This window comes from Bombyx mandarina, chromosome 03 (assembly GCF_030267445.1).
Source record: "Bombyx mandarina strain Sakado chromosome 03, ASM3026744v2".
NCBI classification, from domain to species: Eukaryota; Metazoa; Arthropoda; class Insecta; order Lepidoptera; family Bombycidae; genus Bombyx; species Bombyx mandarina.
This window is the reverse complement of record NC_143210.1, coordinates 7651669-7669556: the sequence shown is the minus strand read 5'-3', so window position 1 is coordinate 7669556 and position 17888 is coordinate 7651669. Positions and strand designations below refer to the sequence as shown.

At 41.0% G+C, this 17888-nt stretch overlaps 2 protein-coding genes across 2 annotated transcripts; both read left to right on the top strand.

Moving 5' to 3' along the window:
• Positions 1 to 671: 671 nt before the first annotated feature.
• On the top strand, positions 672 to 2650 carry LOC149503279 (uncharacterized). The gene has a single exon (XM_089740060.1). The coding sequence runs from the start codon at positions 1004 to 1006 to the stop codon at positions 2627 to 2629; it is 1626 nt and encodes a 541-aa protein (XP_089596186.1). The 5' UTR covers positions 672 to 1003; the 3' UTR covers positions 2630 to 2650.
• Positions 2651 to 12678: 10028 nt separating this feature from the next.
• On the top strand, positions 12679 to 15148 carry LOC114251849 (cytochrome c). Its single transcript, XM_028186245.2, has 4 exons — positions 12679 to 12817; positions 13413 to 13491; positions 13887 to 13995; positions 14579 to 15148. Exons 2-4 carry the CDS (start codon positions 13420 to 13422, stop codon positions 14722 to 14724), a joined length of 327 nt encoding a protein of 108 aa, XP_028042046.1. The 5' UTR covers positions 12679 to 12817; positions 13413 to 13419; the 3' UTR covers positions 14725 to 15148.
• The last annotated feature ends 2740 nt before the right edge of the window (positions 15149 to 17888 follow it).

Here is a 17888-nt window from a genome sequence, read left to right as displayed (position 1 = left end):
TAACAAAAAACATAACCAATAGAATTGCTATTTGCCAACAAGCAATGGAAAGAAGCATGATAGGAGTAAAAAGGGAGGATAAAATAAGAAACACTAACATTAGGAAAAAGACTAAGACACAAGACGTAACTCTAAAAATAAAAAGGCTAAAATGGAAGTGGGCGGGACACATGGTCAGAGGAAAAGAAAAATGGAACAAAATAACTACACATTGGTACCCAAGGGAAGGCAAGAGGAAAAGAGGCAGGCAACAAAAAAGATGGGACGATGATATCAGGCAGGTTGCGAGCATAACATGGAGTAGAGTAGCCAGAGAGAGATCAGAATGGAGTAGGTTAGAGGAGGCCTTTGCCAACTGGCAAACGGACATACAGAGAGTAAACAAGCACCAAATACACCAATTTTAATTTTCTAAAATACTTATATATACATGTCGGCGCAAATATGACTATTTACCTACTGATCATCAACTAATTACTCTGTGATAAGAAATTGATGTTAAACAGTTCCTTTTATTGTAATTTCAATACTTTAAAACGTGTTTGAAAAACGTGTAAACCCGCTCACGTGTTTGAAAAACGTGTAAACACGCTCACGTGTTTAAAACGTGTCAACACGCTCACGGGTAGGAAGCCCCATAAATACGGCCGTGCTGTCTAGCACTGATTGAGGAGTCCGACAGAAGCATCCGCCGCCTGCGGACGTGCTCACCGACCACTCAATCGCCCGGCCATTGTTCGCCTGGTTTTATTGTTAGCCCGGCCTTTGTTCACCCGGCTTTTGTTCGTGGCACATCTGCCGACAAAGTGTGTTCCTGGAAGTGTTTGTTTTGTTTTGGTTTATTTTTGTTGTTTCCTTTTTTTGTTGTTCTTTCTTTTTCCTGCAGTAATTGTGCCGCATCGCCACCTGTGTTCAATCGAACCGCTAAGTACCGAGAAGTTGGGGCCTCGCCGCAAGGCGAGTGTGTTTAAGACCCGGGACAGCCCCACCTGGGTCAGACATCATGGAAGCTTTATTTTCAGAATTCCTCCGACTTCGCCACCCAAAGCTCACTTCTGAGTTTCTGGCTTTCAAGGCCGATCACGCCGTGAGCCCTCTCGCGGATTCCGCCGTGCTCGTCGCTCCCGCGTCGTACACCGCAGCGTCCGCCATGCCTGCCGCTCCCGCGTCGCCTATACTAGTGGGTAAAACTGCTGCGTCGTCCGCCGTGGCCGCTGCTCCCCTGGCGCGATCATCCGCGGGTTCCGTAGGGTCCGACGGACGTCCTGCATCTGCCCGTAGGTCGCCTGCTCCCGAGCCTGCTGCCTCCTCGTCCTCCGACTCTGACTCAGACATGGAGGTCGACCTCGCCCCCGCCTCATCGATGGATGGATTCACCCTGGTACAAAAGGGTAAGAAGCGCGCTGCGGAGTCCCGAGCTCCTGCGGCCGCTAAAATTAGTAAAGACGCGAACGCGTCGCGCCCTCGCCCTCCGACTCCCGTCGCTCCCCCTGCCCGTGCCACACCGTCGCCGCGTCCAGTGGCACAAAATAAAACTCAGACCCCTCCCCCGGTAATCCTTCAAGAGAAGGCAGCTTGGGACCGAGTTTCCCTGGCCCTTCAGGCCAAAAAAATTAATTTTATCAGCGCCCGTAACCTCGCGAACGGGATTCAAATTAAGTTAACGACACCCGATGACCATAGGGCCCTCTCAAGCTACCTCCGAAAGGAGCGTATAAGTTTCCACACTTATACGCTTCAGGAGGAGCGTGAACTTCGCGCGGTCATACGCGGCATCCCAAAGGAATTAGATGCCGATCTCGTCAAGGCCGACCTTCTAGAACAAGGTCTGCCGGTCAATTCCGTGCACCGCATGCACACAGGACGCGGGAGGGAGCCATACCATATGGTTCTCGTCGCTCTCCAGCCTACCCCCGAGGGCAAGCAAATTTTCAACGCACGAACAGTCTGTAGGCTTTCCGGAATAACCGTCGAAACCCCCCATAAAAAAGGCACTCCGAGCCAGTGCCATAACTGTCAGTTGTACGGGCACTCTTCCCGTAATTGCCACGCGCGCTCCCGATGCGTCAAGTGTTTGGGCGATCACGCCACGAGCCTTTGCACTCGCGATCAAAAAACCGCTACGGAACCGCCTAGCTGCGTCCTGTGCCGAACACAGGGTCACCCCGCGAATTACCGTGGTTGCCCCCGAGCCCCTAAAATAAATCGCCGCGTCGCCCGCCAAAACCGCCTCCGAGCTTTCGGCCCAGACATCAAAGCCACGGCACCCTCTGTGCCGAAGGCTAAGCCTGCTTTCGTGCCGGCGTCGGTGCCCAGCGTCTCGGCCTGGGCTAAGCCGTTGCCGTTCACGAACACGGCTACAACTCTCTCCCCCGCGACTCGTCCCACCCCCGCGATACGTCCCTCCCCCGCGACTCGTCCCTCCCCCGCGACCTGCCCTCCGACCGCGTCCGACAATCTCGCTCTAGCGATCGACTTTTTTCAGTCGATTAACTTTGATCGCGTTAATGCTTTGGGCGACGCCATTCGCGCCGCCTCCACTGCACAACACTTCATCGCCGTTGTGCAAGAATACGCTGACGTATACGCGTCGTTAAATACGTACGTCCTCCCCTCACTCCGCCGATAATCAATGGCGTACATAAGTAGAATCAAGCCCCTATCCGTAACGATAGGATTTTTTAACGCTTACGGTCTCGCAAATCAACGTGATCAGGTTTGTGATTTTTTGCGTGACCATCAAATTGACATCTTTTTGGTGCAGGAGACCCTGCTTAAGCCCGCGCGCCGCGACCCTAAAATCGCGAACTACAACATGGTTAGGAACGACAGGCTCACTGCTCGTGGTGGTGGTACCGTCATTTACTATAAAAGAGCCCTGCATTACGTCCCACTCGACCCCCCCGCGCTTTCTAACATCGAAGCATCAGTATGCCGAATCTCACTGACTGGACACGCGCCGATCGTTATCGCGTCCGTTTATCTTCCACCGGATAAAATTGTTCTAAGTAGTGATATTGAGGCGCTGCTCGGCATGAGAAGCTCTGTCATTCTGGCGGGTGACCTAAATTGTAAACACGTCAGGTGGAACTCTCACACCTCAACCCCTAATGGCAGGCGCCTCGACGCGTTAGTCGATGATCTCGCCTTCGATATCGTCGCTCCGCTGACCCCGACTCACTACCCGCTAAATATCGCGCATCGCCCGGATATACTCGACATAGCGTTATTAAAAAACGTAACTCTGCGCTTACATTCGATTGAAGTAGTTTCAGAGTTAGATTCAGACCATCGTCCCGTCATTATGAAGCTCGGTCGCGCTCCCGATTCCGTTCCCGTCACGAGGACTGTGGTGGATTGGCACACGCTGGGCATCAGCCTTACTGAATCTGATCCACCATCGCTTCCGTTTAGTCCGGACTCTATCCCGTCTCCTCAGGATACCGCTGAAGCCATAGACATCGTAACGTCACACATCACCTCGACATTAGATAGGTCATCGAAGCAAGTTGTAGCGGAGGACTTCCTTCACCGCTTCAAATTGCCCGATGATATTAGGGAACTCCTTAGAGCTAAGAACGCCTCGATCCGTGCGTACGATAGGTATCCTACCGCGGAAAATCGTATTCGAATGCGTGCCCTACAACGCGACGTAAAGTCTCGCATCACCGAAGTCCGAGATGCCAGATGGTCTGATTTCTTAGAAGGACTCGCGCCCTCTCAAAGGTCTTACTACCGCTTAGCTCGTACTCTCAAATCGGATACGGTAGTAACTATGCCCCCTCTCGTAGGCCCCTCAGGCCGACTCGCGGCGTTCGATGATGACGAAAAAGCAGAACTGCTGGCCGATACATTGCAAGCCCAGTGCATGCCCAGCATTCAATCCGCGGACCCTGTTCATGTATAATTAGTAGACAGTGAGGTAGAACGCAGAGCCTCCTTGCCACCCTTGGACGCGTTACCGCCCGTCACCTCAATGGAAGTTAAAGACCTGATCAAAGACCTACGTCCTCGCAAGGCTCCCGGTTCCGACGGTATATCTAACCGCGTTATTAAACTTTTACCCGTCCAACTCATCGTGATGTTGGCATCTATTTTCAATGCCGCTATGGCTAACTGTATCTTTCCCACGATGTGGAAAGAAGCGGACGTTATCGGCATACACAAACCCGGTAAACCAAAAAATAATCCGACGAGTTATCGCCCGATTAGCCTCCTCATGTCTCTAGGCAAACTGTATGAGCGTCTGCTCTACAAACGCCTCAGAGACTTCGTCTCATCTAAGGGCATTCTCATCGATGAGCAATTCGGATTCCGTGCAAATCACTCATGCGTACAACAGGTGCACCGCCTCACGGAGCACATTCTTGTGGGACTTAATCGACCAAAACCGTTATACACGGGAGCTCTCTTGTTCGACGTCGCAAAAGCGTTCGATAAAGTCTGGCACAACGGTTTGATTTTCAAACTATTCAACATGAGCGTGCCGGATAGTCTCGTGCTCATCATACGGGACTTCTTGTCGAACCGCTCTTTTCGATATCGAGTAGAGGGAACCCGCTCCTCCCCGCGACCACTCACGGATGGAGTGCCGCAAGGCTCCGTTCTCTCACCGCTCCTATTTAGTTTATTTATTAATGATATTCCCCGGTCGCCGCCGACCCAGCTAGCCTTATTCGCTGACGACACAACCGTTTACTACTCAAGTAGAAACAAGTCCCTAAGCGCGAGTAAACTCCAGAGCGCAGCGTTAGCCCTCGGACAGTGGTTCCGAAAATGGCGCATAGACATCAACCCGGCGAAAAGCACAGCAGTGTTATTTCAAAGGGGAAACTCACCGCTTATTTCCTCCCGCATCAGGAGGAGAAATATCACTCCCCCGATCACCCTCTTCGGCTAACCTATACCCTGGGTCAGGAAGGTTAAGTACCTGGGAGTCACCCTGGATGCATCCATGACATTCCGCCCACACATAAAAACAGTCCGCGACCGTGCCGCATTCATTCTCGGCAGACTCTATCCCATGATCTGTAAGCGGAGTAAAATGTCCCTTCGGAACAAGGTGACACTTTACAAAACTTGCATAAGGCCCGTCATGACTTACGCGAGTGTGGTGTTCGCTCACGCGGCCCGCACACACATAGACACCCTTCAATCTCTACAATCCCGCTTTTGCAGGTTAGCCGTCGGAGCTCCGTGGTTCGTGAGGAACGTTGACCTACACGACGACCTGGGCCTTGAATCAATCCAGAAGTACATGAAGTCAGCGTCGGAACGGTACTTCGATAAGGCTATGCGTCATGATAATCACCTTATCGTTGCCGCCGCTGACTACTCACCGAATCCTGATCATGCAGGAGCCAGTCACCGTCGACGCCCTAGACACGTCCTTACGGATCCATCAGATCCAATAACCTTTGCATTAGATGCCTTCAGCTCTAATACTAGGAGCAGGCTTAGGGACCCCAGTAACCGTACTCGTCGAACTCGACAAAGAGGTCGACGTGCAACCTAGCCCATGCATCAGCCCGCTGAGTTTCTCGCCGGATCTTCTCAGCGGGTCGCGATTCCGATCCGGTAGTAGATTCATTCGCGAAGCAATTGCTCTTGAGTTGTTAGGTCTCCTTCGGAGGCGCTCGGGCAGCTGTTAGCAAATCCCACCCCTCCTGGCTGAGCCTTTGCTCGCCCACCTGTCCTGGTGAAACTGGAAAGGCCTTCGGGCCACCAGTAATCTCTCAATCATAAAAAAAAAAAAAAAAAAGCACTGATTGATTCGTGTCCGAGCCGTTGTACTGTACGGATATCTTTGTAACGTTGTTATGCTTCTCGTGCAATATACGAAGTTTTCGTGAAGTTCTCGTGAAGTTTTGTTTCGGAAACCCAAACATGAGTCATTCGTCAAGAAAGTGATGACCGCGACGTCAGCGGTGCTGACGTCACACTTTTTAAAAACACTACGGACGTTTCTTCTCCGTCATACATATATCAGTATAAGTGCAGTAATATAAGAAACTTAATTTGTATATCTGTTATCCGAATAAAGGGCTCTATTATTATTATTATTAAGGTTATCAAAACCACTGAACCCTATTTTTACGAAATTCGGTATGGGGAATATGAGCCCTGAAAAAGAATACGCCTAAGCTACTGTTCATCTAGTTCAGATCGCACGTCACGGACGAAAAGCTTGAAAAGTACATTAGTCTGAGGTACTTTAGCACATATTCTATTCCATTTCTGAGCTTTAGGTATTTTAATGTTTACAGATTCCTTTTATATTTGTGCATCACAAACAAATTGTCTAATTTTCTTAAATAATTAATTAAAAGATAAATTTAATTGAGAAAACACCATTCGGATATGAGGAGGAGAAGGAGGAGGAGAAATTAAGTTTGAACAAACCCAGGTTCTCATTAACATTATAATTATATTCCTTACTGAGAGCAAGAATAATGAAATGTATTTCGATCTAATTAATATGTATAATTTTTTCAGGCTATCAAATAAATAAAGCTGTACATCTACGAATAAAACCAATTCTAAAATGTTTATTAAAACAAACCTTTACTACAAACTTTACAAACAAAATCTTACTTTGTATTCTACAAGAAAATTTTATTCGGAAACAATTAGATGGATATAGTATAACTAAAAACGGAGAAAACGAATTTTATACTCGCTGTTATCAGAAGATCCAGATCGTAAACTCGGAGCTAAAACCTCTTAATAGCTACGTCGGCAACAATTTATTCAAATTCTTGCTTATAAAGTGTTCGTTTGGTGGACGGACACAAGCTTGAATAATACCGAACGTTTTGGAATGTTTGCGGAAACGTCCCTATAAAACTGTCGTAAACGCAAATACAGTACAAAACAATAGTAATACATTTAGTTAGCTTGTTGGCTCAAGTATTACATACCTGTTTATCCATTACACACAGAAACTAGTAAAGGCTATTTTTATTTATTATTAAATTGTGTTAGGTGTCGAATGAAACAGGCAAATTGTATTTTTAATTAACGGTAAGTAAATATGCTTATTTATTCCAATTTCATTAATCTTATACCTTTAAACGAGCAATTCTTATTACTTAAATAATCTGAATCTCGGAAACGACTCCAACGATTTTCATAAAATTTAGTATACAGGGGATTTCGGGGGCGATAAATCGATCTAGCTACGATTTATTTTCAGAAAATGTTGTTTTATTCGTGTTTTCAATAATCAACTCTTCCCGATATCTATTGGCGAATAATAATACTATTTTTCTTAATTGAGGGCAGCTAACCGCTTTAAAGACACAACAAGATGGCGTTATAAAAAAAAAACCGGTCATCATCTAGTGTAATTTATATAAGCGAATGAGGGGAATTCCTAGGAAGCAATAATTTTGCTTCAGATCAAAGAATATATTTTTGCAAGGTAGTGCAATACCAAAATGCGATTTACAAAATTAAATCGGACCGAAGGCCCGCGATATTGTGAGCGTTGCGCATTTTCATTCGAAGATGCGACTATGTGGTTTGCAACTTGCAATCTTTCATTCGAAAGCGAAATTATATGCGAAATTATAGTCGAAAAGTATTCCTGTTTTTCAAATAGTTTATTACGTAAGTAGTTCTTAAATGCATTTTAGTTTTGTTATTATTAATCATCATTAAGAAATCGCCCTCAAAAGCGATTCTTCACTATTGCGCACAGAAAAAATAAATATGACAAATGATTTGACAATTACAAATATCACATCACATACTTTTACATGAAAACATGGAAAGATAATGAACATAATTTCCTTTTTTCTAGTCGTAAACATATCTAAAACTACTTTTATTTTTTAATCTTCCTTTTTTTTATTGCTTAGATGGATGGACGAGCTCACAGCCCACCTGATATTAAGTGGTTACTGGAGCCCATAGACATCTACAACGTAAATGCGCCACCCACCTTGAGATATAAGTTCTAAGGTCTCAGTATAGTTACAATGGCTGCCCCACCCTTCAAACCGAAACGCATTACTGCTTCACGGCAGAAATAGGCGGGGCGGTGGTACCTACCCGTGCGGACTCACAAGAGGTCCTACCACCAGTAATTACGCAAATTATAATTTTGCGGGTTTCATTTTTATTACACGATGTTATTCCTTCGCCGTGGAAGTCAATCGTTAACAATTGTTAAGTACGTATTTCATTAGAAAAATTGGTACCCGCCTGCGGGATTCGAACATCGGTGCATCGCTAGATCCGAATGCACCGGACGTCTTATCTTTAGGTCACGACGACTTCATTAACGACCTTATTAAAGAAAAAAGTAAACACGAGATCGAATCGTAAAAGGAGGTTATAGTGAGTGTTGACCGCGCACCGGAAAGCATGGGTAGGCCTCCCACGTGGTGGTAAGGCTTGCAGAACTCCGTTGGATTCGCAAGATCGGTTATTGTGGCGAACTTTGGGAGAGGCCTATGTTCAGCAGCGGACGTTTGTAGCCTGATGATGATGATGTGCCTTTATTAAAGTTTTTTTTACTGCAAATAAGCAAACTAGATCCGAACTCTGGTGCTAAGTAGTTACATGTGTATTTAACACGTGTTCATAAAGACTTAGACGATGGAAAATAACATCGTGTAATAAAAATAAAGTTCGCAAAATTTCTGAATCTGCATAATTAGTTCCAGTATTATTCTGGACGTATCGAATCCGCACTGGTTGGTATAAGTATCCAGCCTAAAGATCGCGCGAACCACATTCAACAAAAAAAATGAATCGGATGTCAAACAGGTTGCGCAAAATTGATTAACCGTAAATTAGCATTGGCCCTCGAGCTACGCTTATATTGAAATACTGAAATCCTTTTTATTGCTCATGGGTGGACGAGCCTTAACCCACCGGGTCTTAAGTGGTTACCATAGACACCGACAATGGAAATGCCGCCACACACCTAATAACATGAGATCCAAGTCTTTGTTTAACAGTACAACGGCTGTCCCACCCTTCAAACAGAAACGCATTAATGTTTCGCGGTAGAAATAGGCAGGTTACCAGTAAGAATTATCCACGAATAAAAATCTTTAATCAAAATTACAGAATAACTCTTAAATTATATAATATTGAAACGAAGTCCAAGGCCCAAATTACCAAGCGTAAAATTAATCATTGATCTAGTTTTAAAAACCCTGTCCCTATAATTGGATAATCGATTAAAATGTTTGGCGAAGCGTTTTTCGGATAAGATAAGATTAATTTACTAGTAGATAAACACAAACATTATGATTACATAATTTAGATTTACCTTCTTTTATTTTAAAACATAATCTATTTTGTGAGAGAAACCTAGAGCCCCTAATTTTGAACAAAAAGATAGAAGCCCCTAAAGTTTATGAAAGGGCTTCCTTTCAATCAAAAATAAGCCATAATAAATATCCCACGGGAAATCAAACCGCTCATGAAATTTCGGCGACCCTTCACTTTCCGATACAGCTTTTCCATAGTAATACAAATTTGGTTACAAATAAATGAACCTCGTAATTGTTGAATTTAAACTATAGACACGTCATCGACTGGCTGAGCATTGAATTTGGTAACACAGAACGGTTAGGATTTATAATTAAGACCATTTAATTGTGATTCGTTGCCTCATTTGTGGATTCCTTGTATCGAATCAATTTTCCAACGTCGACCCAGGGTGACCCTTGTCAAGTCCCCGAGCACAATCTACAACCTGCCAGAACGAGATCACTGGGATAACATTGTAAGATTAACAATATATGTAACTAAACTTTCTCTTACATAAAATAGGCAAATTACATTACATTCGGCCAACCACAAGCTTTCGTCTTGAAATATTTTGTACGGATATGTACCTAAACTTAATAAGAACAAGGAAACATATCCATATTCTGTAATTTTTGACTATCATACAACTGTAAAATCATAATGTATAGTTAGACTAAAAAAGAAAAACAGAAGGTACCTAATTTGCATATTTCTACACAATTTTGATAACTTCGGTCTTTCACGGAAGAAACGTGTGGGCTGAAAATGAGATAGTACATAGAGGTCCCATTTTCAAGTAAAATGAAGCATAAAGCATAAAATACCTAATCCCATTTACTTTACGTTAACTCATAAAGAGTGACTACTTAAACACATCCTCAGAAGCATGAAAATATCAATTCGTAGTAGTGGCAATCTCGTTGTTAGCAGTAAACAAACTTATCATCATAGTAGGTATACAAAGAAACCTTTTTTTATTTAGTTACTTTTTAGTAAATGTAATTTAGGGCTTATTTACCTATTCATAATAAAATTAACCTAGCTATGAACAAAAATATTGTTGTTAACTTCGATCATCGTTGAAATTGGGCCCTAAGCCGTAAAACACAACCAAGAATGTTAATTTTATTGAAATGAATTAATTGGCTTTTTAATATTACAGTAAATCATAGTTAAAAAATTCACAGTTTTTCATTTTTCCTAGATTTATATTGCTGTAAATTGTGACGACGGGGAGTCGTCCTCAAAAATATAATATTATTTAAACAAATATCGAATAACAAATACTTCGCTGTGATATCTAGTTTTGTTATTACACACGCTGAAAACGGCGGTCGAAAGTATTGATTTAAAGGGATATATTTTACATAAAAGCTTCTGAATCGTTCACTCATGTTTCGTGGTGTACGGAGTTATGTGTGGGTCAGTCTCAAAGGAAAATCATATCACTCGTAATTATTTATTGTATGCGTGTCCGAGTGCCGTGCCGGACTCCGATGGACTGCCTCGACGTTGACATGAGCCGGCACAGTGGCATGGCTCTGTGCTATAAAAGAGCAAGTATTTCACTCTTATCCTGGCCCGCTAAGTGCTTAGAGTCCGCTGCGAATACCTTCTTGGGAACGGCCAAAGCAAATCCTACTCTATACTACGGATGTCAGAGATGACTGTACTCTCCTAAAGACACTGACTCAGCGGAATATCTCGGGGACCCGAGTTGACGGTACTGTCTAGGCGAGCTCCATCTATCCTGCAGACCGAAAGGCCCAGTGATCGTAACGTCGCGAAGCAGTTGCTCTTGAGTTATTGGGTCTCCTTTGGAGGTACTCGGGCAGCTGTTAGCAAATTTCACCCCTCCTGGTTAAGCTTTTGCTCACCCACCTGTCCTGGTGAAACTGGAAAGGTCGCCGGACCACCAGTAATCCTTCAACCATAAAAACAAAAAAAAATGGTCGTAACGCTGACGTAGCGATATTGATCGAAGCGATGAGCTCCGCGCAGAATGGGTTGCCTAACCTCCGTGTTCTTTTATAAGATTGTTTCCTTCGAGGATCGGAAGAGAGTTGCTGACCAACCGGGTTTCGGTTGGCTCAACGAGCCAATCAACTATCCCCAACGGAGGTTCAATGGTTTCATTATGACCAAAATAGTAATAGATAGTTGGTTTCAATGGTTGGTTGGAATTCAGCTCAAAGGTATGTTATTAGTCTTGCAAAATAAATAGATACAATTGTATTGTGCAAATTATTAAAACTTTTCTCATCACATAACATTTTAAAAAGCGCCCGACTACAACCCTGTTATTATATACTGCCTTAAATTCGGATTTATGGAATAGGATTTTTCTACTGGTATCTAAAAATACAAGGTCAAGTAACTTTAATTCTATTACTTTTTTTTTGAGGCCGTTTATTATGTGAACAAGTGCAATGTATGAAACCAGGGATGTAGTGTCATTGGAAATACCACCGATAACCACACCCTAATTCTCACGTGCAATGTGGTGTAGTGTAGCCCTATCTGGGCATAATAAGTCACTAGCAGAGAAGATGTGAGCGGCGACTGCGCAGTTCCGTCTTTGTTATCGATTTTGTTACCTACTCTCGTAATGTGTATTATCTGTGGCTGTCCACAATTTTACTGTATTTTCCCAAGCCAGTAAAAAATTATTAAAAAATAATAAAAAAATACTGTGTTTTCGTTGTGTTGGTAGATTTGTATTATGAAGATTAAAAATAAACGATGACCAACTTATTTAAATAGCAAACCGAAAATATTAATAGACTTTCTAAAATAGGTACTTAAATGGCACTAAATAGTCTCATTAGTATTTGGTGTAAGCATGGTAGTTCTAGTGAAGTATGCTGAGAAAAATTGCTATTAATTATAGAGACTAATCTAGTTGATGAATTGATCATTTTCCATTGAATAAAGCTTACTAATAAAAAAAATACTAGATGTAAAATTTATGGACGTTAACTTTAAAACTTAAGCTTTTGTGTATACTAGTGCTGTTCAAACTATCATTCTTAGTCTCGTTTTTAAACTATATTTTCAAATGATCTATGGAATTGTGGTGATTAAAACTGAAAATCATGGCTTATCCGTTTATGGACAATGAAACAAAGTTATTGGACGTGGCTTCCTGGGTTCTTATTATAAAATCCACTGAAATTTTATTCAATTCCAACCATTTTACTGAAAGATCTGATTTAAATTTAATTGAATATAATTTCAGATAACTCTTATTCATTTTTAATGTAAATGGAAATTAAATATACTTGACGCTGGCAAAAATTGCAAAGCAAAAAGCCAATCGGTTCATAAAGACTCGCATCCAGGGCTGTAAAACATTCTCAAAAAGAAAATGAAATTCGATTGCCATGCAGAAAAAAACTAAAGGAAGAAAAGATCGCGCAAAAACTGCACTTCAACTGAAAATTAGTCTGTGACAGCAACGCGACGATTCACGTTGTCTCAATTAAGTGTCTAAAATTTGGTGATTTTGGCAGACCTAAAAAATTTGGCTGTTACATTAATTATAAAAGTAAGTTTATTAACTACAACCTTTTTTAAATTTATTTTTCGTGTAATCTGTATATTCCAATAAATATCTCGTTATGAATCATATAAAGGGGATATACTTAACCTTAATTCTGGAGTGTAATTTTGAACTTATCGACACAAAGATCGTATTTTAGTTATTTTAACAGTAATTCGTAGCCAAATGAATTCTTCCAGAAGATTTTTGCACTTTCAACCACTTTTTGCCACTTACGTAATGATGTCATATAACGAAACCTTGTGCCATCGTACCTTGGAATTTCTGACATTGATCCTGACCCACATGCGTGATTAAAATTAAACCAACTAAACAAATCGTGCCAATTGCCCTAATATTATTAATCAAAAAAAGTAAGCACTATGAGCATAAATAAATTAGTTGTTGCAGTTTAAAATCCGATTAATATTATGTAATAAGATAAAGCGCTCAGATATGTACCTTATTACATATAAATGAAGCTCTATCTTATGATTGAAATATACGTACTTACAATACAAATAAAAAACTTAATGTAAATGATCAAAATCACCAGATTGTTGATGATTAAAATATTAAACTTCTGATTTTTTTTCTGCAGATTTAAAATGGGTGTACCTGCAGGAAACGCTGAAAATGGAAAGAAAATTTTTGTACAACGATGTGCCCAGTGCCACACTGTAAGTCAAAAATGTTTAGTGGAATTTTGTATTTAAACTATCTGAAAATTATAAGGTTTTTAAAATGGTGTTAAACGTCTGTTTGGATTCTGAATATAAATTTCAATATAATAAAATAAAGAGAAAACCATACATAAAATAAATCTAAACCTGAGTCATTGTTAGAAGTATGACCACGTGTTAATTTTAACAGCTATGAGAATTGTCTATATCATAAACCATACTAAGACACAACTATAAGGGATACACATGGGTTTATCAAAAATTCTACCAATTCAGGTTTTTTCAGTGTGAAACAATTAATGTTAAATTAATGTTTCAAAGAATTATTATTAAAAAAATTGGGAGATATAAAATATAGAAAAAAAACCTTTTGTATAACCTTAATATTACAGGTTGAAGCTGGTGGTAAACACAAAGTAGGACCGAATCTACATGGATTCTTTGGCCGAAAAACTGGCCAGGCTGCAGGATTCTCATACTCCGATGCCAATAAAGCTAAGGGTAAATAAATACACAGCTAAAAATCTTACTTATTTTTGATAGCATTGCATAGCAGTGTGGTGATAGCATTCTGTCAATGTATTCCGGTATCAATGTTGAATGTACCGGAAGACGTAGCGTGGGTAGGCCTCCCACAAGATGGACCTACGATCTATTGAGGTTCGCGAGGATCCGCTGGATGCAGGCAGCGCAGGACCGCTCTTTGTGGGGAGGCCTATGTCCAGCAGTGGACGTCTGTGGGCCGATAAGTAATTCCAGTATCCCCATAACACCAATCAAACTATGAGCTCATGCCCATGTTGAAATAAATAAATAAATATAATAGCTTGAACTTTCTGATTATTGTCTGTACATATTTTCTGGCCAAATATATGCATTCACATTATAGATATTTTTTTATACAAGAGAGCTAGCTCATTAGGATAAGTGGTAGATTGATATTACATTTGGATGATTTGGATTGATTAAGACATTAATGAACATAACATGTTCTGATTAGCAGATTAACATGAAAATACCATTAGAAGCATCAAATTGAAGTTTTCAAAAATGTTTAGAATTCATTTATTTATTTTTATTTCAGGCATTACATGGAATGACGACACTCTCTTTGAATATCTTGAGAATCCCAAGAAATACATCCCTGGAACCAAGATGGTGTTTGCTGGACTCAAGAAGGCAAATGAGCGTGCTGACCTTATTGCCTATCTCAAATCTGCTACCAAGTAATTTTAAAGTAATAGAAAATTCCATAAGAAGCATTTTCCATAACATTTCTGGAATTTACTTCTTATTTAGCCCAATCAGTATGATCAGTTATGTATTCAGCAATGTTACAATTGCACTATAATATTAAAGTATTTGTTAGTTCCAAATCACAACACAATCATTTGCAGTTGTTGTTTGTGAATACATATGTACCTGGTACATAATGTATTGTGTGATGTAATTTATACTCTCTTGACAATGCTGTGAGTGATTAAATGTTAAATTATTAATAGATCTTGTAAGTTTTGTGATAGTCTTTTCACAAAAAAATTGTCATTAGCAATAAATTTCATTAATTTATTCTAGGTCCTACAATGTTACCAACTTTAAATTATTAAATTGTAAAATAACACTAATAAAGACAAGTTCTTTAGAACAAATAAAAGTATTTTTCTTTAACTTAGAATTCACACAGATTTGAAATCTTATTAATTTAATAAATGTATTTGCTACTCTTAAAAAAATCTGAGTACATAGTATTATAATTTAAAATGATATCCATATTGTCTTTGTCTAAAAATGTTTTAATTTTATGTCTAGGCATAGAGACTTCAAAGAAACGAATTAGAATATTGGACTACTGAAGGAAGAAGGCAATACTTGTCTTAACACTGAAGAAATTGACGATTTTCGTATTCTGTTTCAAGCTTTTCTAAAACTTTTTTGAGGCGTAACATATCTGAGTTGAACTTCCGAACGTGCGATGTCATGACTTAGTTTTGAATTCGTCGTGGCCTAAAGGATAAGACGTCCGGTGCATTCGTATCTAGCGTTCACCGGTGTTCGAATCCCGCCGGCAGATACTAATTTTTCTAATGAAATACGTAATTAACAAATGTCCACGATTGACTTCCACGGTGAAGGAATAACATCGTGCAATAAAAACCTAACCCGCAAAATTATTGGTGGTAGGACCAGGACCGCACGAGTAGGTACCACCACCCTGCCTATTTCTACCCTGAAACAGTAATGGCTTTCGGTTTAAAGGGTGGGGCAGCTGTTGTAACTATACTGAGACCTTAGAACTCGTATCTGTGTCGAGTGGCGGTGGCGGTCTGTACGTTCTAGGTGTCTATTGGGCTCCGGGAACCACTTAATACCAGGTGGGCCGTGAGCTCGTCCATCTAAGCAATAAAAAAAACTAGTATACAAGATTCATTCGAGAAGCTCTTGAGTTGTTAGGTTTCCTTGAGAGGTGCTCAGGCAGCTGTTGTCAAATCCCATCCCTCCTGACTGAGCTCGTGCTCGCCCACCTGTCCTAGTGAAAATGGAAAGGCCTCCGGGCCACCAGTAATCCTTCACAAAAAAAACCCAACGAGATCCTTTCAACAACCTTCCGTTGGACGGCGATCGGTTCGCGTGGAGAGAGGTGCATTTTCTCATACCTTGCTTCTGAGCTGGGGGCAGCCATGCGAGGCGAATCGCGACTATGTATTCCGTCGTGTGCAACTTGTATCCTCAGTGAAGGAATTCTGATCGAAGAGTCCAATACTGCATACTCGAGGGTCATTATCCAGGGTGGAAACGGCGAAATTCTCATAGATGGAAAATAAAAACCGGCATAAAAATCAAGGGAAAAATAGCATTTAAAATTATATATTTTGTATATTACGAGTTATTTGTTTGTCTAGGTGGTCAAGTTGAAATATAAGCCATGATTTGTTTAATTATGCAAGGTATAGTACAAGAATAAGTATAATGGCTGGTATTTGCTAACAGCTGCACGAGCGCCTCTTGTGGGAGACCTAACAGCTTAAGGCTAGCTGCTTCTTTCCACATCGCGAGAAAGATGCCAGATGGACAGATGCCAACATCACGATGAGTTGGGTGGGTAAAAGTTTGATAGCGCGGTTAGATATATTGTCGGAACCGGGAGTTTTGCGAGGACTTAGGCCTTTAATCAGGTCTTTAACTTCCATCGGAGTAACGGGTTGTAACACCCGAGGTTGGCAAGGAGGCTCTGCGTGCGATCTCACTGTCTACTAATTCTGTATGTACGAGGTCCGCCGATCGAGTGCTGTGGGTGCACTGGATTTGCAGTGTAAGGCTAGCAGTCTTGCCTTTTGGTCGTCATCGTACGCCGCGAGTCGGCTTGAGGGGTTTACGAGGGGGCATAGTTTCTACTATATCCGATTTGAGAGTCCGAGCTAAACGATAATAAGATCGTTGGAAGGGAGAAGAATATGTCTCCTAAAGTACTTGAGTTATAAGTCTCCACTAAAAAATAAGGCCTTAAAAAATAAACTCGAAAATGAAAAAAAACGGTAAATTTATCTGCGAATCTTAGAAAAAAAAATTAAGCATTCAGAAGGCAGTGTTTCAAATATTAATTCCTTATAAATTCAGGAAATATGCTACAATAACGCCATCTTGATGTGAACAGATATTCGGAAACATTATACATCTTATTATATAGAAAGCATGTGGTTCTGCTCGGTGCTTGGTCGAAATCATAAACAAAAAACTTTTTTGCTTGAACGTGATGAGTCACGTCGCTTAAATTTCATTTTACTACTCCAAAACCTCATTCATCATCATTCTCCTTCCTTTCTCCCAGTAACCTGGGGTTGGCGCAATATGTTTTCTCCTCCATACTCCTCTATCATATACCATTTCTTCGCGCACTCCCTTCTTACACATATCGTCTTTCACGCAATCCATCCATTTCTTCTTAGGTCTACTTCTTCCTCTATATCCAGCCACATTCATAGTAAACACTCTCTTATCAACCTCATTTTCATTTCGTCTCATCACATGTCCATACCATCCCTTCTATGGATCTAAATCCATCCCATACCACTCCCAAATCTATAGGTCCAAAAAATATTTATATAATTTCACATGCTTATTTGGTTATTCGATAAGCTAAGCTTAAATGCCAATGGCCTTAATCAAAATTGAAGAAAAAACAAACTGATACACAATGGCTTGACTTGGCCATATAGTAATTTAAATAAAATACTAGGCTATATGGTATGATAACTTTGCTTTTCCAGTTGGAAAAATGGAACTACTTAGTAGGTACCTTTTTGGCGGGAGCGCGAGGAGTGAAGCTGTATGAATCGTTTTATTTTGTCTATTTAGTTTTTCTTCAGAATTAAATGTGTAATGACGATGGTTTGTTA

Bases quoted from the DNA above. Each gene is read 5' to 3' on its own strand.
- LOC149503279 (XM_089740060.1), top strand. From the start codon at position 1,004: ATGGAAGCTTTATTTTCAGAATTCCTCCGACTTCGCCACCCAAAGCTC.
- LOC114251849 (XM_028186245.2), top strand. From the start codon at position 13,420: ATGGGTGTACCTGCAGGAAACGCTGAAAATGGAAAGAAAATTTTTGTA. The intron at 13,492-13,886 runs GTAAGTCAAAAA...TTAATATTACAG, and splicing joins GATGTGCCCAGTGCCACACT to GTTGAAGCTGGTGGTAAACA. The intron at 13,996-14,578 runs GTAAATAAATAC...TTTTTATTTCAG, and splicing joins CGATGCCAATAAAGCTAAGG to GCATTACATGGAATGACGAC.